Here is an 18,443-nt window from a genome sequence, read left to right as displayed (position 1 = left end):
GCAGAGCGCAGTCTATTTACTTAAATAAGAAAAAATGACTTACAATACCCGTGTTGATAACTTGGACAATGGTTTGAAAAAAAAAAGAAAAACAAATAATTTCTATTTCATTAACTTACATTGTGCTCGCACTAAGAACAAAAAATGAACACTAATAAAATAAATGCTGAAGCCAAAACTTTAATTACAACTGAAAAACACACCTTATGTACTATTTTATTTTATTTATTTTAATTTTTTTCAGATTACAGTCAAAGCTCCTGTTTTTAGGCTGGCACAAGACAACGCATACAAACAAATAAATTTTTTGGGAGTCGACGACAAACAATTATTTTAAATAAGGCCATTGATGGGACCATCTTGCTTCTCTGAATCTGTTGCAGTCATCGTTCATGTGCACTGGTTGACGTTCCTCCATGTCATTGCTGTTTGTTTGTTTGTTTTTTTTCCTGCATTATAAGACCCTGCCGTCAATCAAAATCTCAACTGCGGTTGACTTTACCTCTCTGTATTACCCTGTTTTTTAATTGTGTCAACACCCGCAGAGGTTGAAAAATCTAACGAAGTAGAAAGTCCAGTATTTCAGAGTTCTCAAATGTAGGAAGTCAAATTCAAAAGTTGCAAGAAAAACACTCAAAGTCATGGGAAACACCCCTGAAAAAAACTCTTTAAGTATGGTACCAAAGTATTTGTACTTCGTTATTTCCCACAACTGCCTTCTGGACACCTGATTGTATACACTTGCACAATGTTGCCTGTATGTGTTCATCACTGCAAACCACAAACACAATAATAAACATGCTAAATGAAAAACTGACAGTGATAGGGCTAACATGAGCATTATGATCCATGGAAATGCAGGCAACAATTCACATAGATGTCTTGCACACACATTCCGTATTGAGCAACAACTACATGCAACCAACCCCCCTTTTTGTAGGTGTCAGACATGCCACGACTCTTTCTTCCTTTGACTTTGCTGTGTTATCTCCAGACTGCTGTTTAACATCCAGTCCTCATTTATTATACCAGTTTTATTTGCAGGGTTAAATTGAAATGCACATCATGTATAATTAGAATCCAACACAAATTTCAGAAAAAAGCGTTGTTTTTTTTTATTCAGCTGGTGTAAGCAATACTACGACACACAGTGCTTAGTCAAACTGATGACTTGTGGATTATGTTCACAAATGAGCAATAAAAGGTTGCTTTTGTGACAAAACAGTTCATACAGACAGTTGTATTCAGACAATGACTACAGTAACACACGTGATAAATAGGATTGACAGTAGGACATGATCAATGGCACGATCACTGGACAGCTTAAGAGAGAACCTGAAGGAGTTGTAATGTGGTTAGTTAGTAGCCGGAGGATGTGCAAACTGTGCGAAAGGTTTGTACACCTATACCAAAAACCTGAGAAAGAATGAGTTTGTGTGTCTGTGTGTGTATGTATGTATATGTGTGTGTGTGTGTGTGTCTGCTAGCAGCACAACCAGTTAAGAGAGGATACACCAGTGTTAAAAGTATGTTACTGTTTTTTGGGAAATATATTTATAAAAAAAAAAAAAAAAAAAAAAACCTCTCTGCAACTTGCTTTTTCCTTCTTGGCCAAAAAAAACAAAACAAAAAAAAATCATTTCGGGACAAATAATGGCAAAATGTTTACGATATTTGTGCATTATTAAAAATAAAATAAAACACACACACACAAATTTGCAGCCACTCTCAAGCTGAAGGAAATTCAACATGCACCCGCAAAACCCGCCAGACATTTTCGACAGACAAAATACTCTTGCCATACAACATTCCATTGACCCTCACTATGCTACCTGATCTGCTTTTGTGACATTTCTATGGGCTGACAATGCAAATATCAAACATTTTCTATAATTATTGCTGCAGTACAAACAGTACAATACAGTCATTGAGCCTTTTATACATTCCTTACATTGTCAATCTATCATTACACAGGTTCAGTAATCCTCTATAGAGTTGGTGTAAGAATATTTTATGCCCCGGCATCTTAAAAATCAAGTACACAACTTGATGAAAACATGCATATAAGACTCCGCAATAAAATTAAAATTAAATACAGAATATTGGTAGCGTAATTCTATGCCAAATGTACGGATAAATCATGGGACTAAGGCCACCTATTGCAAGCATGTGCATGACTGTGTCACTTGGATATAAAAAATAATAATAAAATAAACTTTAAAAGGTTATACAAGACCTTGATGACTAACTAACAGTATGTCAGAAACATCAAGGAAGTGGCAAGAACTTTTTTCTTTTTTATCGTTGCCGCAGCACCAGTATCAGCCCATGATGATGATTATGATAAATGCCTTTAAGTGTGCTTGACCCCAAAGTTGCAAAGACCATTAGAATCCTGCTACTGGTCTGCAGTTGCTCGGGGCATCCTCTGGATGGCAGTAAAACGTTTGTAAGGCCTGCAATAATAGCGGCAGTAAGTGGCAGTAAATCATGACTCATTTGTTTGGTGTCTACAGGAGCATCAGTGCACACTTGACGTGTTCGTAAATGCAACCATGCTTGGGCTTCACAAGTCCAGAAAGTAGAAGAAAGATACATTTTAGCAATCATGCCCCCCTCCGATCGAAAAGACTCCGAAGGGTAGCCGCTGTATGGAGTCTACAGTTCGTTCACTGATTAGTCCTAGTCATAGAAGTGTCTTTGCATTGATAACGTAGTCATTCATCAACATTTTAGAACCTAAAAGCAGCAAATTCAATCCATCAGTTCATGGAAGGAGGATAGCTTTTGTGCATTTCCAGGGCAGGGTGTCCTCATTCCTAGCATTACCTCCTTCTGAGTACGCTCCAAGAAGGGTTTAAGTATACCCACCACCTGATCGTTCATGTTTTGTTCTGATACCACAATAAATCACAGTGGATTAAGTTTAAACGGTGAACAGAAAAGGTACATATAAAACACAAAATCACACAAGGATTCCTCCCCATTTCTTGATAACTAAATATTCAGATGGCTATCACTTTTGTGTGATTCATGACCATAGGTTATTTATACACGTACTGTATCTGCAGGATCTAAAATTTAAGGTGTATACAGGAAAACAACACCTAAAACATAGGACTCATTCAGGTAAAACCCAGTTTGCTAACTTTAAGTAATGGCTGAAGTTAACAGTGATGAATCGATAGATATGCCAAAACATATTCCAGAGTCATCAAATTGGAATTTCATCCAGATGTAATAGCACAGACTATCTAGACCGCTTCTAAAATATACTGAAGAGATGAATACTTGTCTTGAATTATTTTGTGTTTTATACTTCAAATTAATCCACTTTAAGGCTAATGTCACTGTGCTAGGAGTCATAGTTTAAAGTAGTTGGATGGAACAATCAAGCATGATCAAGATCGACGAGCGGCTGGGTGAATACGTTTTACGGACATGGTGAGGGACAACGAGGACTCTCAGGCAGTCCTCTCTTCAATAGTGGGCTTGTTGCTGGGGATAGGCTGCGCTGCATACACACTTCTACTGAGGCTGTCCACACTTTGGAAATAAGGGTGGGTAAGTGCAACAAATGCAGATATCCTCCTGGAGGGGTTGAAGGCGAGGAATTGCTGTAAAGAGGACAGAAAAATGGATGAATGGGTAATTCTTCAACCTGATCGCACAGAGCCGATTCGTCTTTGGCAAAATGATCCCCAAGCACATGGGCCGTGGGGGGGGGGAAAAAAACCAAAACTTGACCAACAAAGCTGCTGCTGGTACACAGCCTGTACATAGACCTGTAGCGATTAGATTTATAAATACTTATTTTATAATCCAGTGAGAAGAATTTCATGTTATTTATTTCTAATTTATGGCAAAAAGGGGGAGGACTGTGGGTGTGCCAGCCCACACTGTCATTAGCAATGATGACGAGGCGGAAGATTCGGGGAGGCGCCATCGAGGGGTCTTGCACTGGGCGCCATTCAAGCTAGCACCGCCACTGAGTGTCGATATCAGAAACATCCACTTTGAAGCCTCTTTTTTAGGCTCCAAAACATGTAAACATTCAAAACAACAACAACAAAAACATCAGTTAAAAACTGCGATATAAGACTTAACTAAAGTTCCATAGATTTTTGGCCAGATTATGAACTCAAGTAAAAACAGGCCCCGCCTACTTTTACAGATATAGGATTACTTTGTACATACGTACCAATAAGAGAGCCCGCCCTTGCTCGTCTATGTCAGGAACCAAGTCTTCTATTGGCTTAGCAGGCTGTGGGGTGAAGGCACTCTGTGGTAGGGCCACCTCCTGGGGCCAGTCTTCTGGTGAAGGTACACCAACAACACTGTTGGGGATGAAAGTGGATATGTTAAGCGTTCTCTTCCTTCACTCCAACTGATGAGTGTTCATCCTAACTGATATGCAAATACTCACTCAAAAATTTTCCCCAGCTGATCAACATCTGAGTTACCGCGAAATAGAGGTCTGCAAAGGAGAAGAAACATGAGTGCGACTTGCTCCTGCTTAAACATTTTATCAGCGGTGGCTGGTCAGGGACAACAAGGCCCGCTCTTCTTGCCTATCAACACTATAAGAAGCACTGTCCAGCATTTACTGAACAACCTAAATTCTATTTGTCCATGACATTTTCCCCAACAGTCTATTGTCTTCATTTCATAGCATTTCTATTGGTTTCCCTGCTTGTCCAATCAAATTTCAGCCTTTGAGCTGCCATGTGTCCAGGGCCTTTAGAATCAGTAGTTTATTAAAAATAATTAAAAAAACTAAAAAACTAATTTAGCAATTAGCAACTGTTTCTTTAATCAGATTTCAAATGTCCTCACACAGCCAGCAAGCTGACCTTTGATGGCATCAGCTTTTTTCCGTCCTCTGATTGGTTGGTGAGAGCAAAACATGCCTATAGCGATCTGCACGCATTAATAATCAGTATCTTTGGGAAGTATATTTTATTACAATTTATGTTTTTGTCATGTTATTAGAAAAATGTTGATTCTGAACTGTTCCAGATATACGTGGCACAGTTGCATAATGACAAATTTTGTTTTGTATAGTATTGATTGATTCTATGATTGAGACATGATAGTGGTGGAATTAATGCATGGATTGAGTCAGGTAAATCCGCACTGGAAATGGCCTAGGTATTGAATGCATGGCCTGCCTGTACATTCTATGGGCTGATGTTTGTGCAGATTTTCTGTAGCTCAGTTACAGTTGTTGCAACTACAGTTGTAATTCTGTAGTTGTTGACCTGGTTTAGATTGTAAATGAACAGACATAAGTTGTTTGGCCAAAGGCAAAATGGAATAGGTGACTCTTAAAGGAAGATGTCTCACACTTGCAGCTCCATCTTGTGCATACAGCACTGTAGATTAGTATTGGTTACACAAATGAAAAAGGGAGGAGAGCTGCAGCAAGGCTGCTGGTGGTTCATGTGGCTTTGGCCCTGCTTTGGAGGCCCGTGGGCGTCCATGCCTGCTTTGGCACCCGCACAAATTCCAGGAGTCAGCATCAGACCAAGCTTGCCATCGGTAGCACGGGACGGAAAAAGCCCAAGCATCCAGTGTGTGCATTCGCTCACTCTCACTTTCTTTGTGAATATAAAAGTCTTATGATAGGAAAGAGAAGCATGTGAAAGAAACGTGATTATCCGAACAGAGAAGCAGCATGGGAATTAGACCCTGCTGCTGAAGAAAACAAGGTGTTGTCAAAGGCTTAATTTTAACAATACCCTTTGTGCCCAACAAATGTGGTACTTCTGAAACTATGTAAACATGTTCTATTTTTAGTATGCAACAGAAGTTGTCATGATAGTGAAGTTGTGCCTGTTTTCTTGTATCTAAGCCTCAAAACAGAAAACTGAGGCTGTTTTAATACAGTGTTCCCTGTCCTCTTCGTTTGCTGTACAGCTTTGCAAAAGTGAGAACCAAGCGAAAGACGGCAGACTGCGGCTTGGCACTTGGTGCAGTAATCACATGCATAAAAGTGTTTATCAAGTTAGTACAGAATTTGCTGCAGTTATTCAAAACCACCATTATTAATTAACAAGACTTTCCAATTGTATTTTAAGTCTTCTTTAAACATCTTTGGGGGGGGGGAAACAATTTCATATTTTTTTAGCATTTTAATCAAAGTAAGATCACACCAAACCAGTTTAAAAAAAAAAAAATAAAACATTTAAATCACCTACAGCAAAACCATCATGCAAAAACAAGTCGGGCTGATAATTCCGAGAGGTCCATTTTTAAACCTGCTGTGGTTTGCTGGTTTGTTAGTGACGCCACAGGTATGTACACACACAGGCAAGAGTCCGGTCCACATTTGCAGACATTGTGCTAGTGTACACATGGGGATTTGCATGACCATATAGTATACCCACCCCCACCCCCACATATACACACAAGGATATGCTGGGTTGGGGGAGTCAGCTGAGTCATGCTTCCTTTGGTGCCAAGATTGCTCTGTCCCACATTCCACTGCAGCAACCTCTGGAATGCCTGTGTGTACATGTGTGTGTGGTTGCACGTGAGTGTCAAGTTGGGTGGGAAATAGAGAGAAAAAGAATGTTTGTCTGATGTGGTGATGCAGTTTTTTTCACCCGACATTAAACGGTAAAACATACACGTGTGCGCGAGGTGTTGGTGGAGGTTTATCAATAGAAAATCCTCTGGCGTAACCAACTGTGAGAAAGTCAACATGGATATGAGGCTTCTGCCGGACCATTAACACAACACCGTCGATCGACCTTTTAAGATTAGAAGAATGTCAACAAGCGGCGCTTTTCTCTTTCCCATTCGCTTCCATCCATGACTCACCCTGACACTATCCTAGCCATGCAAATGTAGACCTGTATGATATTTGCTCAAATTCCTTTCACAACAATGTAGTCATTACAAGAGGCATTAAACATTGGTATGGGTGACGATGAAAGGGGAACTTGCCCAAGGGCGATCTCTGATGTTTATGGGTCTTCACATTTTCTTCAATTTAAATATTTGGATTGCACAGATTGAACATGTGTTTTTGGCTGCATCCTAAAATGCCAGGAAAAGGTCAGACAATAATTTCCAACTTTGATGGTTTATTTTAACAATCAAGGTTTGTATCAAGCTAAAAATATTTTGTATTTATCAGTTTTAACCAATCGTATTTGTACATACCTGTATTTGCAATAAATCACAAAACAACATATTTGCATTTCCATGTGCCAGGATAATATTCCGTTTTGGTGTGTTTCTATTTTTCTGCAGGCTTGGGGAGAACATGCAATTTGGATTTGAACCCGGGTCCTCAGAACTGTGAGGTAGATGTGCTCACCAGTCTTCTGCCATGCCGCCAAAAATATACATATATACATAAATTACTTGTGTGCATGTTCACTCGCCAAAGCATGTGAGTTTCCCCCCCCCCCCCCCCCTTTCTTATCCTTCATTTAAATATGGTAAAAAAAATAAGTCTCACTTGTCTTTTCAAGAGAGACCTGGCCAAGAGGGCAGTATGAGATGATCAATTATTTTGTGTGTACGGTAATTTCCTGGGGTGAATTTCCAAGTAATTTGATATTTCTAAAGTGCTCTGAAGAGTTGATCTCACAGTTGATCATCACTCTACATGAGTGCATCGGGATATCTACCTGGCTGTCACTTAATATGTACTGTAATCTGATGAATACAAACAATTCATGTAGCACCTATTCTGATGGTCAAATAAAATTATCAATGGGGATGTTTGCTTCATTGTACCCAAGTTGTCAAAAGCTAAAATCCTTTATTTGGGGCAGGAAGACTCCAAACAATACATTTCTCTTCCATTGTTCTGGTCCACTCTTTTACAGCGTCTCCTAGGTGCCCTTTAATCTCTAACAGGTGGCCTTTTAAAAAGCCACCATAGTCACCTTGAGAGGGAGGTGTGTGCACATGTGTGTGTGTGTCCATTAAAGTGTTTTCTGCCTAGCTCTCAGTCCTCGGGCAAAGTTGAACAGAGCGCTATGAGAACTGACATGTCATAACTTTTTAAGAGTAGGCTACAAGACCTGTTGTACCATTAGTAATTGCACAAAAGAAGTCTGGACATCAAACAAAAGGGTTGCACAAGGAATATACTGAATGTTATTTTATTAATTTAAGGATGATGGCCCTTTAAAATGAAATTTCTTTAATAATATTCTACCATATTTCTAATATTAGATTTCATATCTCTCAGATATATTTAATTTGGTACAGCAAACCTGAAGGCTATCTTCTATTGAATCGCAGTTTCTCATCCATTAATCAACCTTTTCTTTTTAACTTGTAATGAATCAGGAAGTCTAGTGGATGTGATACCAGTTGAAGTTCGGATTGAGCTGGAACACAAAAAAACAAAGGCACCGACTAAATCTGTCCCTTATGCAGAGGGAACAGCACTCTTTGTTCATTGCTGCTTCATTCAGATTTATTTTTCCTGTGCATACTTGTTCACAGTCACATTTTGCCTTCCCACCACATCTCATGCGTACACTGCAGGTCAGCATGTACTGTATGTTGTGGCTGTGTGAGGACGATTGGGGAAGAAAGCATACATTACCAGCAAGACTGCACCTTTTGGCACAATACTTATATAAACTAAAGCAGACTATTACAGGTTGCATTTAAGTTTTCAATAGTTAATGACACTGAAATGAATATGGTGATCCTGAACAGCTTTTATTCATTGCAAAGCATTTTAATATGTTTTACGGAAAATTATGTTTAGCTTGGGAGGACTTTAGCTGTGAAGTCAGTTAAACCACAAACTGACAATAACCTACTGTATATCAAGAAGCAGCGTCTCGACTCGTGAGCTGCAACCACAGCAAGCTGCCAGTCATTACTAGAATAGTTTGATAAGCCAACTGTAATGACACTACTCTCATAGCTCAAAGCGCATCAGAAAGAAAAGTCATTGAAGGAATAGCGCACCAGTTTAGGAAATAACCAATTATTGAATTTTTGTTTTAAAGCAGCATGATTTGTTGGAAAGAGCAGTAATATATGAGCCTGTAAGTGTGATAAGCAACACCTACATATGACTTGACAAAAAATTGTCTTGCCACAAAGTTAAACTAGAATGACACTCAGTATACATGCAGACATCCATCAGGGATGAACTCTTGACAAAAGCACATCACGACCATTATATTTCCACAAAAAGTGGCCTGGGGCATTTATTCACTCAACCTACAAACATAATCTGGAAGGTGTCTATTAGGGGGATATTGTATTTATATAATCCCTACAGTAGGTCCCTATATCGCAAGTAAGGGCCACCAGACACTGAGCGACGCAACTGAACCAGACTTAACTGTTGTGTAAAGTGCAGGGCTCGATAACTAGTTTTCATGTGTGGCCGACTGTCTGCAACTAGTTTTGCTACGATTCAAAATTTGAACGGCGTCACAACGTCCAAGATGTAACAGCCAATCAAAAATGCACGAGGTTTCACAAAAACAAAAAAGCTTTAGTTACTCAGAGCATAAGCAAGACCCAGCTGACCGGTGCAGTGTCACCAAGCCGTACCAATACAGTATACATACACTGTATATTGTGTTTTACAATAACACTTGTGGGTAGAAAGCAGAGTGTAGAGTCTCTGTCGCCGAAATGCAAGGGTACAGTCAGTGAACAGGGTGACCGATCATTGCCAACAGCCTAACAAATTATCCACACTGTCACCTTTATTCTCACCGGTTTTCTCTCTCTTTGTGGCAATCCACTTCTTCCTTGACAATCGCACCATGTTTTTTGTTGTTTAGTCAAAAATAATACATTATACTGTAAGAACAGCCTCAAAACCCGATACAGTCGCAGTTTATCTATTGCAAGGCCTCGGTAGATGTGCAGTGCTCAATCGATTGGAGTGCGGGTGTGAGTTGCCAAGTGTAATTTTTTTTTTCATGATGGTCCACTTCAGTCATGTTCTGCCGAGTCACTCAGTGTGCAGTGGGCCTAAAGGACTGTTAATCGCTGTTAAACACACAATCCACACAAACGTGCAAAGAATGTGTGTACAATATCTGGGAAGACTCCAGACATCATTAATTTATTTCAGAGATTATGTGCTTCACTGTGTGCTGCTGTTTTGGTTAACAACTGGGCCCCACAATTAATTTGTCAATGTGAATGATATCATTGTCTACCGAGCAACTAACTGGGGCACCGCGGTCTATTAGAGGGCCACTTTTTGAGGCAAAACTGTACAGCAGCTAAAATAAGTATTTAACGCGTCAACATTTTTCTCACTAAATATACTTCCAAAGATGCTATTGACCTGTAAATTTCACCAGATGCTGGTAATAACCCATGTAATCCATACATTCAAAGAAAGTAGAACAAATAAACTCGGAAATTAAGTTGTGTAAAAATGTGAAATAACACAGGGAAAAAGTATTGAACACATGAAGAAAGGGAGGTGCAAAAAGGCATGGAAAGCCAAGACAACACCTGAAATCTATCAATAATCAAACAGCAATCCAGCCCCTTGTCAGGGCAAATGAATATCAGATGGTTCAGTCCCAATTGATGGCCTACAAAAAGGTCTTATTGCCAAGGTGTGAGTCAAGACACATCTCATGATTGGTAAGAGCAAAGAGCTGTCTCAAGACCATCACAAACTAATTGCAGCAAAACATAACGATGGCATTGGTTACGTGCGCATATCTAAGCTTCTGAGTGTTCCAGTGAGAACGGCTGGGGCCATAATATATAAGTGGAAAGTCAATCATACCACCATAAATTTGCCTCGATCAGGTGCTGCTCGCAGGACTTCTGACAGAGGAGTGCAAAGAATAATCAGAAGAGTTGTCCAAGAGCCAAGGACCACCTGTGGAGAGCTTAAAAAGATCTGGAATTTGCAGGTACTGTTGTCGCAAGGAAAACAGTGAGTAATGCACTCCGCCGCCATGGCCTGCACGCACGCTCACCATGCAAAAAGCATGTCAAAGCTTGTTTAAAGTTTGCTGAACAACATTTGGACAACCCAGTTAAATACTGGGAGAATATAGTCTGGTCAGATGAGAGCAAAATTGAAATGTTTGGATGCCATAATGCACACCACGTTTGGAGGAGAAATAGCACTGCACATTACCCTAAAAACACCATACCAATAGTGACGTTCGGAGGTGGGAACATGATAGTGTGGGGCTGCTTTTCAGAAAATGGTACTGGTAAACTTCACATTATATACGGAAGGATGAATTGCCAAATGTACAAAGACGTTCTTGACAAAAATCTGCTGCCATCTACGAGGGTGATGAAAATGAAACAAGGGTGGACATTTGAGCAGGATAAAGATCCAAAACATATTGCTAAGGAAAGTCTCAATTGCTTCCAAAGAAAAAGATAAAGCTGCGAGAATGGCCCAGCAAATCACCTGACTTTAATCCAATCAAAAATGTATGAAAAGAACTGAAACTCAAGCCAGAAAAGAAGCCCACGGAACCTTCAAGATTTGAAGAGTGCTTGTCTGGAGGAATGGGCCAAAATCACACCAGAGCAATGCATGAGACTAGTTTCTCCATACAGGAGGCGCCTTGAAGCTGTCATTGCAAACAAAGGCTTTTGTACAAAGTATTACCAGTAAATAAATACCAGTTGGCGTGTTCAATACCTTTTCCGTGTCCTTTCACATTATTACACATAATTTCTTATTTGTTCTACTTTTTTTGTATGTATGGATTACTTGGGTTATTCCCAACTTCTGTTGAAATTTTCATGTCAATGGCACCTTGGGAAATATATTTAATGAGAAAAATGGTGACGTTAAATATTTCAGCCGCTGTAAATGTCTGACAGCAGTTTATAACAACACTTCCTCCTTTTGAGGTTTTGCACCTGGTACAGTCTATTAATTATTACTCTAGTGTGTTAAACTGTGTATTTGTGCAGAAATAACTTTTATCCCAGATCCTACAGTTAACACATATTTCACATTTAGTCCCACCTTCTCCTGAACATCTCAGCAAAGATGCAGCCGACGCTCCACAGGTCCACCGGGGTGGCGTAACTAGACTGCAGGAGCACCTCTGGGGCTCGGTACCACAGTGTCACCACCTAGAGCATACACAGAGAACATTTGTCAGAAAAAAGGTGGGGATAATAAGCTTGTTTTAAATGTATCATCACACTATATAACATATCAGAAATATGCACTGCACGCAATCATTTTAAGCAAGATTTGCAGGTTCATCTGTGCTTCCCTAATGGAAGTGATGAGTGTGTACAGCCATAGCATGTAGGAAAGCAGCGACATTGTTACCGGCGACAGAAGGGAAAGCCTCCAGATACAACTCAGTGACCCCTAGTTATAATGGATTGGTTCCAGGTGCTTTCCTAAACGGCAGGATTTATCATCAATCTGCTGCTCTTGTTCCACCTCCTCAGGCACAGCAGCACACTGATCAAAATCAAAATGTGTACACTCAAAACGAGTGCTGTGAGTCACCTACATATATACTGGTTGTATTCAACACCCTCACGGTTTATTTATATTATCATTTATTTATTAATGAGCTATAAATGATCCTAAAAACAAGAGCCAAGTATTGGATGAGGTATTTTTCTACTGTGCCACTCAATTTAGAGAGCAAGTTAACATAACTGACATAATGGGTCTTCCAGCAAGACTGATTTGGCCAATCAAACATATCAGTCCCATTTATACTTTTAAACCAACACTATTAATAGAGTTGAGGGGTGCATTTTGCAGATGTGAGATACTCTCATCTCCTGTTTCCTGCTTAAGTGGAAATGAGGGAAGGAAGCTGGGGCAAGTTGTCTATGAAGGCCTGGGTTAGAAAATCTACCCATGTGAAACACATTCAGTGATACTTAAAATTTGAACGCCCCAATGGTTGTACAAATTGGAAACTAACCTATTTTGGGGGGAAATACATTTCAAAAGTCTAACAAAAACTTGGCGGTTGACCCCCCCCCCCCCCCCTCCTCACATGACGGCACTTGAGATTTCATTAAGTCTTACAAGATTTCATCATATCTTGTGAGACTTCAGCTCAGTGAATTCATAAAGATCCTTTTCTTTGACTTTTGGGGGGGATTTGTAGATAGCCGAGTCAGTTGTGTTTAGTGTTCAAGTGAACACTACCACATGCACACAGTTCATCTATATCACTGCAAATGTGTCACCCCGTCACGCATTAGGAGTTAAAAATGGAGTTGGCAATTAAAAAAACAAATAATAATAAATAAAAATCTTTTTCTTTTTTTTTTTTGAAAAGCCTTCTTTGGCCCCAACTAATATCTCAAATTTGTTTTTTAAGAAACCACCGCACCCAAGGAAAAACAACTCATCAGAGACAGAAGGCGTGGCCAACAAGGTGTCAATCATTTGGGAAACACTCGTGGGTAGCGTCGTGCTGACCTGTTTGTTACCTTTGGCTTTTGGAGCTTTGCTGAAACTATGGCGGCATAGCCACCTCCGGAAAATATGGGGGCGTGTTAGTGAAGTGAGGCTGTATACAAATTCTGCTGGCAGTTTTAACACTGCAAACTCCTCCTTTAAGAATGTTAAAACTTTACCCCAAAAAATTAAAATAAAAAATGCCTGGAGACAGTTAAAAGTTTATCAATGGCCCCTCTGGAATTGACTCTTTTCTTACATTGGGAATAGTTTTACTTTGGAACAGATTCCATCAATTTCATTTACTTCCTATGATTAATCTAATTTTAAAATATAGAGAGTGATATGGGGATAGGTATATACAGTATATAAAAAAACAAAAAAACATGGATTGTTGTCTATGCTACTGTCAAAATGGTCCATTTAGTTTTATTCCTGTTTTGCCACTTGCAGGCTTCAAATGTATGTGGTTTTACACCACTGCATTAAATATGTAGCAGTGCAGATTTAAGTCGTATGAACACATGCGTGCACGTGAAGCCTTCTAAGAAGAACCACAGACCTAGAGCTCGCAGTACTTCCGCTGCAGTGCAATTCAGTTATTCGAAAACCTAAAATCTTGCCCACAAGTACAGATAGAGACATTTATATCCCTCATGCCCCCACATCACCCCGCACACATACACAAACACAACACACACACAGAAAGATGGGGTGACTGACATTAACAGGTTCTTGGATACCATTTTGTAGCAGTCGATCTATGGCACGGTTGGCTCTCATTGTGCTTCTGAACTGCACAATAAGCCCAGTACAATAGTTTTATTGTCAGCACTTCCTAGATAAGACCCCAAACCATCACATTAGTTTGTTTCAATCTTTTCAGACCTCTAAACTCTTCCATGCTCTCAGATCAAATCCCACTTTCTTCAACTTAGACATTAAGCATTACAAGAAGCTGCACAAATTTGAGTGGAAGAGAACATGTAATTCGACAGTGTTGAAGGCATAACCCTAACGCTTTCACACACCATTTGTCACTTTCAAGAAAGGACACATCATTCTTCAATTATGAGTCGTTTTTCTATGACACATTTTATGGAGATCTTTTATGGCAAGAAATGTCTGACGTTTTCTGCCTCTTTCCCCTTACTGTCTCAGTCACTTTGTAATTTGATGTTGCGCTCCACATCTCCTTGTATTACCCTTCTACGCCATCGACGAATGTGGCATGAATAAATATACAGGTAGTAGTGGGGCACAGGAAGAAGGAAGTTAATGTTTTGTTTCTAAGGTCTGTTCTTTTATGTTGTCCATCTTTCAATTGGCTGCTTTCTTCCCTTCTTCCACATGATAACACAAACACCAGAGGGGGGTCAGACAAAGATGAAGGAGAAAAACCTAAAAAGATAGTCAGTGTGTGTGTGGTGTATAAGGCTGACTCCAGATTAAAGGACAACATTCTGAGAATTCCTTTCAGCTGAGAGCATCCTCCCCCTCACCACCGCCGACACTGTCCTCCACTCTCACTGCCGAGCTCTCTGCCCCAGAGGACCTCCTGGGTCAGACCTCCGTGGCCGTACGACTTGCAAAGCCTGGACCTCTGCCACCAGCATTCTGTGCTAGGACAGCAGAGGAGGACAATATGGGTGTTTGTTAGCGAATGTGGGAGTGGTTGCACATGACTGCGTGAGCACCTGTGTTTACCTAGATGAATATGCTTCAGTGCCAAATGTGTTCATGTGAGTGTGTGTGTGGCTCCAAATGAATGCCAGTTATCTAAAACGTGTCTGATGTTTTAAAGGCTAATTGCAGTTTATTATCTATCATCCCTGTGGGTAATTTAACATTAAACATACTCAAGATAGTTGATAGCAAAGATCAGTTGAATGTGTGTGGTATTGAGAGAGCCATGGATTTATCTTTTACTCGTTGTAAATGGAGTGGGCACATCATCCCAAACACTAATAAATAAGGAACATGATTAAAAGCTTGAAATAAGGTATTCATTCCTTGCAGAAAAAGTGCAGGAAATGTTTGGTGTTGTGACATTTCTCAGCTTGTACACATTATCAGTCTTAGGTCAGAATGTGATTACATTCCTGAGAGCAATTCAACACAAATTAAAGTCTCCCAAAGTGAATCTCAGAGGAAAGGGGATAAAAGGTTCAGGGTTTGTAGGCAGGCCACATATGGGAAGAGCACACAATATAGAAATAATTATAATATGAGGAAAAATGTAGTCAACGGGTTCTCAGTCTGAGAGTCAGAACAGGCCCCATTCAGTCCTGTAACGACACTCTTTCATGACTCACTCACTGCTTTCCCTTTTGTGCTGCAATTTATAGTCACAACAATCACTCTGCACCTGGCCAAGAAAGGACATAAGAGATTAAAGGAGATATTGATATATGACTAGAAAGAAAAGTGCTAGAGCAGCAGACAAACTGTATACATTAAAACAGACTGTTGCCAAAGTATGCACAGCATACAGGAATGCAGCATGAGGCCCTCAGCAAGTGAAACAAAGACAGCACAGTCAGTGGCTCTCTCTCCCCTGTGCTACCACATCCGCACATCATTAGCTGGAAAATTCCAGATATATGCCGTCATTTTTTTCTCCACCCCCCCCCCCCCCCCCCAACCCCCCCTTCCTGCTACGGACACAGCTTCCATATCCCGTTGCACTTTTGTGTATTCACATGCATGACTCCCGCTGTTTAGAATCGCCACTTCGCGACCTGGAGCAATGCCAAAGACTGGTGACAATTAATATAGTTTATGCGTGCACACACATACACACGGACAAAAAGAAGCACAGTGCACGTGAGGGCCAGTGTAAATACAAACAGTGAAAGCAAAGCCATTGTCTGCTTTTAAACGTATGCAGCATATCTCTGTGTGAATGCACCCAACTAAATGTGCTAGCTAATGCTGTGGGACAGCTCCTTCGCTCTTGGCCGCAGTCAAAGCAGAATGGCTTTTCCTTTTTTCCCATGTGGAGCTGTTTGAGGAGATATCTAAACAATCCCAGACTGTGCTACACGTGCTCTCCTGCATATACACCCCCCCTCCCGCCTCCCTGGTGCCTGCCTGGTCTTCATTGTTTCCGTTTACAAATAGCAGAAATGCATTGAAGCGCAACATATTAATTCATAGGATACTGTACTGACCAGTTCCTTATTAAAAATCATCTCATCATTCTTGTTGTGCTACTGGATATATACGGTAAAATAAAATAAAAAATTACTCTTCTGCATTCACAAGAAGCTAGTTAGATAGAATGGTAGATAGCATTCTATCTTCAAGGACACTTATATAATAAATTTAATATTTTGATTATTTGCAACAGAGAAGCTTTGGCTTAAGACAAAAGCATGTTTGCTGCAAATCTTTCCTGTTAAATATAGCAACCCCCAGGATATTTTGGACTCAAAGCAGAAAAACAGTAAAGTCTGACAAAAAGTGGCATTCCCCTTGAATCTAATTTCACAAGCAATGGCATGCACATGACATGCACAAGAGTGGGAGGTAATTGTTTCATCAAACCACCCATCAGAATCTATGATAATGTGAATGGTGACGATGGACCTAACACCAAGTCCTAAATGAGGTCACACGCGATATTTTGAGCAGTCCACACAATACCAAAAGTTGGGATTGAAGGTTGATATTGGACCTGTTTGCAAAGGTACAACTCTTACAAAGTAACCGAAGAAACGGGAGATAGGGCATGAGCCAATGTCTGATAGAGGGTGCAACCAGGCAGAAACAGACCTGCTAAAAACACTGTAATATGGAGCTTTGAGACCCTCCCTCAAAAGTTTTTTTTCATTTTTTTTGTCTTCAAAAAGTGTAAACAAGAAACCAAAACGTTTAAGCTTATCAACAGTTTCCTGATCTATGTGACCAGAATTGATGAACTAAAAATCCTGATGTACTAACTCTTGATGTTGATTGGATTTAAATAACCAAATTGTCTTTGAACAAGCAAACGTTGCATTTCGAGCTCGATGAGACAAACAAGCTTCACCCAATGTACTTTGGAAGTCGGTACCTCAATGGGCCATCTTGGTTTTAAAAAAATAAATAAATAAAAAGAAGAAGAAAGAAAAAAAAAAAAAGAGGCATGTCATGTCAGATTAACCCATCAGCTTTGCCCATCTGCCTGTCACTCAAGGTAGTTCAATGAAGCTGTAGCCAGACTGGGTCATTAAAATACCATTTACAAAGCAACTGCCCCCCAGAGACTACCAGAGGCAGCCTAATCGAGGCCTCTGTACCGACCCAATGGGTGGTCCCCTTCGTTCTCTTTCTCAGGGAGGGCCGAAATATGCAAAACTTGGTAAAATGGTGATGTGGATGAGGTCACATGCAACCATGCACGTGTACTTTTAGATAGACATTTTTGTTATAATAACAAAACATAGTACCAGAGCAGCGCTGATGAACCTCAGAGGTTTTCACAATGTTTTAAGTTCAACCGTGGATTTAAACTACCTGTCACAGTCATAGATCAGTGGTCACGAGAAACTTGACTGAGAAGCCATCTTTGTCATTCAAAGGGGAGGATATAAATGCCTGCAGTGCTACACGAACACACAGAGTCAACCAATATCAGAACTAGTGTATGTAAAAGGTTGAGTGTTAGCACAAAGTTGTTAAAAGTATTCTCGTAATTAAGTGCACAGTGTCAAAAGAAAGTAAGTTTCAGTTTGTAAGAGTGAGAAAACAAGGACCTGGGGACTTAACAACTTTATGCAAATAGTCACACCCGACACTATAGGTGTCATTTTCAAAGTGGAAAATGAATCACTGAGAGAGAAGTGTCTTGTTCCCTTAAGCAACAGCAGTTCTCCATAGCCCATCTGTCTGCCAATAACGGTGGCAGGTGACTAAATAACTAACTGCTGCTTTGTGTTGGGCAAGGGGGAAAGATCCTCTTAAACGGTGTGGTGTTTTGTGTACATGCAATGTGTTAGTGGTGTAGTCTGCTTCTATTAGCCAGAGGAAGCGCAGAAGGGTTGAATGAAGGTAGTGTGTTTTGGGGCGATTGACA

At 40.2% G+C, this 18,443-nt stretch overlaps 1 protein-coding gene across 3 annotated transcripts in view; it reads right to left on the bottom strand.

Moving 5' to 3' along the window:
- Nucleotides 1-310: 310 nt before the first annotated feature.
- cdk6 (cyclin dependent kinase 6) overlaps nt 311-18,443 on the bottom strand; it is a 32,601-nt gene continuing 14,468 nt past the window's right edge. For 2 of the 3 annotated variants that reach the window (XM_061760300.1, XM_061760301.1), the window contains exons 5-8: nt 11,969-12,078; nt 4,427-4,477; nt 4,202-4,337; nt 314-3,617 (exon numbers count right to left, since the gene is read on the bottom strand). In XM_061760300.1, the coding sequence (XP_061616284.1) occupies nt 3,465-3,617; nt 4,202-4,337; nt 4,427-4,477; nt 11,969-12,078 (450 nt within the window). In that variant the 3' untranslated portion in view covers nt 314-3,464. Of the gene's footprint in view, nt 3,618-4,201; nt 4,338-4,426; nt 4,478-11,968; nt 12,079-18,443 lie in introns of all 3 variants that reach the window. The other variant, XM_061760302.1, reaches the window with a different exon arrangement.

The sequence above is a fragment of the Phyllopteryx taeniolatus genome, chromosome 21 (assembly GCF_024500385.1).
Source record: "Phyllopteryx taeniolatus isolate TA_2022b chromosome 21, UOR_Ptae_1.2, whole genome shotgun sequence".
Taxonomy (NCBI): Eukaryota; Metazoa; Chordata; class Actinopteri; order Syngnathiformes; family Syngnathidae; genus Phyllopteryx; species Phyllopteryx taeniolatus.
This window is presented reverse-complemented; position numbering and strand designations above follow the sequence as displayed.